Consider the following 6881-nt stretch of genomic DNA (forward strand, 5'->3'; position numbering starts at 1 on the left):
TATTTTAAGTTTGCTCCCTGCCCAAAGTGGGGCTTGAACTCAGGACACTGAAATCAAGAGTCTCATGCTCTACCCACTGAGCCAGCCAGGTGCCCCTAAGATTTTATTTTTAAGTAATCTCTACACCCACTGTAGGGCTCAAACTTACAACCCCAAGATTAAGTGTCACATGCACCAGCAACTGAGCCAGACACGTGCCCCGTTTATTCATTTATTAGCTATATGGACTTTGGACAACTTCCTAATCTATTTTTTTCCTCTGTAAAATGAGACAGAAGAGAGACGTAAAGGAGGAGGTCCTCCTTCCTTCCAGGGGCCATCTGTGTGTGCTGGTGGGGCATGATGCCAAAGCTGGCGGTGCTGCCTAATAGGAGGCCAAGGTAGCCTTGAATCTGAATTTGAGTCCCTGGGAAAAGAGAGAAAAGCATACAATGGAGGAGATGCTTGCAAGCATTCCGGATATCTCAATGTGGTGAGAGTGGAAAGAGCCAGAATTTTGCAGAAAGAGAGAAATTTGGCAGAAAAATCCAAAAAGAAGCAGACACGTGGAGACACAAGTTCCCTATTCTGGATTCAGCTCAGCCAGCAACTTTTCTCTTCCCAGCCCTCTCCCACCCACCCACACACCTGACATCCACTCCACTGCCCTTCCTGAGCCTAATTCTCAGAGACACAGCTACTCCAGGCCTTCTCCATCTTGATGCCGCCTTGGTTGCAGGCTCAGTCCCCTCCCCTATTGACATGCACATATTGATACATGCCACAGTGACACACCATAGGGTGACACAAGGTATACAAGGCAAGAGTGACACATATATGCATATTTAATCTCCCCCCCCACACACACTCATCCACCCACTTCCACAAACAGTTCCAGACACTCCATCCCTCAGTCAGTCTTTAGATCTTTCCTGACAGTAGCCGCCACCTTTTCCTGACACATAGATGATGCACTGCCCCAGGTGGTGGCTGTGACAAGATGACTTGATTGATCCCTTCTGACATGAACTACATTCCAAGATTCTTTGGAAAGTTCCCTAACATCCATCCTCAAAACATGGAGTTTGTCTACGTGAGGACCACACAAGAGTGTGCACCCTGAGAACACACTCACACATCCTCATATTTATTCACCCTTGCATTGTCCCACTTACACACCAGTCATTTGTCACTCCTTCCAGCCCACAAATACAATCTGCCGCTGCCCCCCCCCCCGACTTCTCTCTGGTGAACTCACCCCCCCAAACCCACCCTCCGAATTTCCCTGACCAGGACCCCACTCCCAGTCTCCCGCTTATTCTTCCCCGTTCAGCCGTCGGGGGTTCCTGGGCAGGAGGCGTCTCCCCAGAGTCACTGCCCAGAATCACAGCTTTCCTCTTCTACTCAGGAGTGGGGGGAGAGGGGACGCCAGCCGGGCCCCTGGTGACGTCGAGGAGACAGCCCCGCAGCCAGTGGTGGCGAAGTGGCTGGGCTTCAGGCAGATTCTCCCCTTAGCACATTGTCGCCGCGCCCCCTGGCGGTTGCTGGTCCCCGACGGGCTCCGGACGCGAAGAGTGAGGCGGGCGCGCGTGGGAGGGCGTCCCAAGGGGAGGGGTCGGCGGCCAGTGCAGGCCCGGAGGCGGGAGCCACCGGGCAGGGGGCGGGGGTGAGCCCCGACGGCCAGCCCGTCAGCTCTAGCCTCAGACGGGCGGGAGCCACGGCCCCGCTCGCTGCCCATTGTCTGCGCCCCTGACCGGTGCGCCCTGGTGCCACAGTGCGGCCCGGAGGGGCAGCCTCCTATCGTCACTTCAGCCAGCGCCGCAGCTATAAGAGGCGGTGCCGCCCGCCGTGGCTGCCTCAGCCCACCAGCTGGGACTGTGAGCCATGCTGCCCGCCGCCCGCCCCCAGGGCTGTTAGAGCCAGACTGCGAATTCTCGCCACCGCCGCCACCGCCGCGACCCGTCCCACCGTCGCGGGCAGCAGCCAAAGCTGCCCCAACTTCAGCACAGAGCAGGCGAGGCCGGGCAGGCCATGGGGCACTGGGTGCTGCTGCCCGGCTGGGTTTCTGCTACGCTGTTGCTGGCGCTGGCCGCTCTGCCCGCAGCCCTGGCCGCCAACAGCAGTGGCCGATGGTGGTAAGTGAGCTGGTGCGGGGTCGCCACTTGTCCCGGGGCGCAGAGCCAGGGGCCAGCCCCAGCCAGCTCCCACGCTCTGGGATCGGTCCGCCGACAGGCTCGCTGCTCCACCGCACTGACTTCCCTCCGAGACACCGAGGGGCGCTCTGGAGCGGAGCTGCTCCAGAGAATCTAGTTCTGATGAGGTGGGGTAAACGGTCCGCCCGCGGCGGCGGCCCACGATACTCCAGGCAGGGAGCCCACTCCCATCTAGCACCGCCCTTCTCCCTTGAGCCCCAAACCCAGCCTCGCGGTGGGAGCCACACCGCAGGTTTCCCTGCCTCGGAGGCGAAGGGCCAGGCCAGCGCTCAGAAAGGAGGCGAGACGAGGGTGGGACTCCTGAGCATTTCACGCCTTGGGTGGGCAGGCCAAGGATTTCCTCGCCCAGGCTGCCGGGAAGCCGTCTTTCAGAGTCAAGGTGGACATCTAGTCTTCAGGTTTCCCGTGCCTCCCCTGTCCAGTCCCCAGACCCTGCATCCCTAGCGGCCCTGCACAAAACTCCCAATGCCCCTTCCTTTCAAACTAGTTAGCCAGGGAGCGCGGAGTCTTTACCTCATTATTGATCTCCTGCGGCTGTCTCAGGCAAATAGCCCCAGGAAGAGGACAGGGTAGACACGACCTTTTCGCTTAGGGAGCAGGTCCCCTACCAGAGCTTGAGCTCCTACCATGCATCTCACCAGGGGCATCGTGAACGTAGCCTCCTCCACGAACCTGCTGACCGACTCCAAGAGTCTACAACTGGTGCTCGAGCCCAGTCTTCAGCTGCTGAGTCGCAAACAGCGGAGGCTGATCCGCCAGAACCCGGGGATCCTGCACAGCGTGAGCGGGGGGCTGCAGAGCGCGGTGCGAGAGTGCAAGTGGCAGTTCCGCAATCGCCGCTGGAACTGCCCCACGGCTTCGGGGCCCCACCTCTTCGGCAAGATCGTCAACCGAGGTGGGTACCCAGGAAAGCGACACTTCCGGGACCAGGGGAACGCAGGGTCACCCGCAGGGCAGGGGCGGGCGAGTGCAGGGGAAGATGTCCCGGGCGCCTGCAGGGCTACAGGATCAACCCGCCCGGAGCTTCGTGCCCAGCGCCAGCTCTGGGCCGGACTCTTCTACCAGGCGTTTGCAAGCTGTGCACCTCTGGCGCGAAGTTTAACTTTTCTGCGCCACTGCCCGAGCAAAAGCGAGCCCTGAGTCGTGGACGCCGGCTGGCCACCGTTTTCCCGGTCCCTCTCGAAGGCGCTTGGGAAGCTGATCAGGCGCTGGCGCGTGTCTTGCCTCCAGCCCGACAAGGTTTGCATCGCCGACAGGGGCCGAAAGTCTGGGCCACGGAGAGGTCTTGGCAAGGGCAGAGATCCTCCCCTCCCCTCTTTTCAGTTTTTCTCTTTGGAGCTGCCCCACTCCCACTGCGGAGCCAAATGCGCCCTGAGCCTCAGGAACGCGTGATTACAAGCGTGGACAGGGCTGCGTGCCCACGCACGTGCTTTCTCTAGGAGACCAGCTTCCCAACCCAGCCAGCCGCCTGGATCTCGGGACTCCAAGGGCGGAGTCGGGGCACGGACCTCGAGGGTCTCAAGCCCTCCACGGAGGAGGCTGGCAGCACCCCGGGTAACCCCCTCGCTGATCCCCGCTCCCTTCCCTCACAGGCTGTCGGGAAACGGCATTTATTTTCGCCATCACCTCCGCCGGGGTTACCCATTCGGTGGCGCGCTCTTGCTCTGAGGGCTCCATCGAGTCTTGCACGTGCGACTATCGGCGGCGCGGCCCGGGGGGCCCCGATTGGCACTGGGGGGGCTGCAGCGACAACATCGACTTCGGCCGCCTCTTCGGCAGGGAGTTTGTGGACTCCGGGGAGAAGGGGCGGGACCTGCGCTTCCTCATGAACCTTCACAACAACGAGGCTGGCCGCACGGTGAGCGGGCTTGAGGGGCTCCGCACGCAAGCGGAGTGGCGTGGCAGGGATCTCCGAGTCCCTGAGCAGGGGCTAACCTCGAACCTGGGGAATGACGATCGGTGATAAGACCAGGCGTCAGTGTAGGGAACCAGGAGAGGAGGTCCCGAGGATGCAGGAGGTTTGGAAGGCAGGCAGAAAATGGAAGAGATAGTGGCCGAGGGCAGGTAGAACTGAAGAGGTTAGAAGTCATGGAACCCGTGGAACGTCTTGCCGACAGCCCTCCATTGTACAGATTCAAAAAACGAGGCTTGGAGGCCGAGACCACTATCCGGCGTGGAGCAGTTGGGCCTGGGGTTCAAATCTCGACACGACGTTTCGCGCCTCCCTTCCCCTGGGCTAGACCTGGGCCTTTGCTGAGGTCCCGGCAGGGTCCGGGAGGGGGCGGTATCTGGGACGGTGGTGGCTCTGGCTCTCTGACGGTGCCCTGGGACATCCTTTCTTCCTCCTTCCCCTCAGACTGTGTTCTCTGAGATGCGCCAGGAGTGCAAGTGCCACGGGATGTCGGGCTCGTGCACGGTGCGCACGTGCTGGATGCGGCTGCCCACGCTGCGCGCCGTGGGCGACGTGCTGCGCGACCGATTCGATGGCGCGTCGCGCGTCCTCTACGGCAACCGCGGCAGCAACCGCGCCTCGCGGGCGGAGCTGCTGCGCCTGGAGCCCGAAGACCCGGCGCACAAGCCGCCCTCCCCCCACGACCTGGTCTACTTCGAGAAATCGCCCAATTTCTGCACATACAGCGGACGCCTGGGAACGGCGGGCACGGCCGGACGCGCCTGCAACAGCTCTTCGCCCGCGCTGGACGGCTGCGAGCTGCTCTGCTGCGGCCGGGGCCACCGCACGCGCACACAGCGCGTCACCGAGCGCTGCAACTGCACCTTCCACTGGTGCTGCCACGTCAGCTGCCGCAACTGCACGCACACGCGCGTGCTGCACGAGTGTCTGTGAGACGCTGCGCGGACTCGCCCCAGGAGCGTTCCCCTCTAGCCCACCCGATACGTTCGCACCCAGCCCCTCCAGCGACAACCCCCGCTCTTCATACGTGCGCGATCATTTCTCCCACCTCCTCCTACCGGGGGACTCCTGAAACCACTTGCCTGGGCCGGCATGAACCCTCTTGCCATCCTGATGGACCTGCCCCGGACCTACCTCCCTCCCTCTCCCGGGAGACCCCTTATTGCACTGCCCCCTGCTTGGTCAGGAGGTGAGAGAAGGATTGTTCCCTTCCCCTTGGGAGTCAGCTTCTGACCGTGTGGCTCTGCTTCCTCCACCGCGCCAGTGACCTCCCTGCCTCTCTCCCTCCCCTTTATCCTCCGTTTTCGCCAGATCTTCTCATGCCCTTCCCATTCTCCCGCCAAGGGTGCAGATGCTGAACACACACCTGGACAGCAGGGCCTTTCTCCTCCCCGCCTACAACAGAACCGGGAGGTTCTCGGGTGAAAAGGCAGCTGTGGTGATGTGGAAAATGAGGTTGGGGAACCCAGCAGAAATACCCCCATTCGCCCAGCCTCTGTCATGGAGCCATTGAACAGCTGTGAGCCATGCCTCCCTCACCCACCTCCTACCCCTTCCTGTCCTGCCTCCTCATCAGTGTGTAAATAATTTGCACTGAATCGTGGATACAAAGCCACGAGTTTGGTTGATGTAAATAAAACTATTTATTGTGCTGGGTTCCAGCCTGGCTTGCAGAGACCACTTCCCCACCCCACCCCAATCCCTCGCCCTTCTCCTCTCCTTTTCTCCCTTCTCCTCTCCAGCCTTTTCTGATCCCTCTTCTCCTCTCTCCAATTTCTCAAAGATGCCGTTGCCTACCGGAATCAGCATTTCCTTCCATTGTAGCTATTAGTGGCTCCTCGCCCCCACCGGTGTAGTATCTTCCTCCGCAGAATAAAATCTCTATTTTTATCAATGACTTGGTGGCTTTTCCTTGAATCCAGAGCATACCATTGCTTTACTTCTTTTTAACAAATAGGATACATGGTTGGGAAACTGGTCCCCCCCACCCCCTGCCCTGCAAGAAGACCCTGAGGTTCTGACCCTTGCATGACCTTAATGAGGCCACTGGGGGTCTAGGTCTCCAGAAGAACTTGGGCAGGAGTGAAGAGACCCTGCAGGATTCTTCTCTCTATTCCAGCACCAACTGGCTGTGTGATACTGGGCAAATTCGTAACTGCCTCAATTTCTTCCCTTGCTGAATGGGAATTAAACGGACAAACTCCAAGCTTCCCTTTCCTAGCTGGATTTATGAAAATAGCTACAACCGAGTGATCGCCATGACCATGTTCTGAAAAGAAACCAACGAAGAAAGAGGAATCCAAGCAGAAAGGGTGCTGCTGTAGAGCTTTGGGGCCCTGAAGCCTATTTGCTTCAGCTGTGGCCAGGGCATTGAGCAGTGGGGAAGGCACTTCCCTCCCAAGAGAAGGGAACACCTTATTAGGACCCCAGCTCCCAACCTTGGGCTCAGGAGGATCCAGGTAACAGGTGATGGGCTCTAGAGCTGGACCCAGAAGCTCAGAGATGACAGTGGGGGAGAAGAAAGGAGCTGGAGGGCTAGAATCCAACTGGAGGTTAGGGTTTAAAACCAATGTGACCAGAAGGAAACCCAAGTGTGGTCCATAACCAAACCATTAAGTTAGTCATCCCCATAAAGAGCCTGAAAGAGGACTCTGTTACTAATAACACTGATACCTCCATGTGCACATTCACCAGAGACAGAAGGAGTACTAATCCTGCCCACGCCCTGAACCTATCTCTAACCCTAATCCTCTGCCCGTCCCTAGATCTAGGTCTAA

The 6881-nt window shown here is 59.4% G+C and overlaps 1 protein-coding gene across 1 annotated transcript; it reads left to right on the plus strand.

Annotated features, from left to right (window-relative positions):
* The first annotated feature begins 2010 nt into the window (after positions 1-2010).
* Positions 2011-5037, plus strand: WNT1 (Wnt family member 1). Its single transcript, XM_077753578.1, has 4 exons — positions 2011-2114; positions 2834-3087; positions 3785-4050; positions 4549-5037. Exons 1-4 carry the CDS (start codon positions 2011-2013, stop codon positions 5035-5037), a joined length of 1113 nt encoding a protein of 370 aa, XP_077609704.1.
* Positions 5038-6881: the final 1844 nt, after the last annotated feature.

Source organism: Crocuta crocuta, unplaced genomic scaffold, assembly GCF_008692635.1.
Source record: "Crocuta crocuta isolate KB4526 unplaced genomic scaffold, BGI_CrCroc_1.0 scaffold30, whole genome shotgun sequence".
NCBI lineage: Eukaryota > Metazoa > Chordata > Mammalia > Carnivora > Hyaenidae > Crocuta > Crocuta crocuta.

Bases quoted from the DNA above. Each gene is read 5' to 3' on its own strand.
- WNT1 (XM_077753578.1), top strand. From the start codon at position 2,011: ATGGGGCACTGGGTGCTGCTGCCCGGCTGGGTTTCTGCTACGCTGTTG. The intron at 2,115-2,833 runs GTAAGTGAGCTG...GCATCTCACCAG, and splicing joins AACAGCAGTGGCCGATGGTG to GGGCATCGTGAACGTAGCCT. The intron at 4,051-4,548 runs GTGAGCGGGCTT...CCTTCCCCTCAG, and splicing joins ACAACGAGGCTGGCCGCACG to ACTGTGTTCTCTGAGATGCG.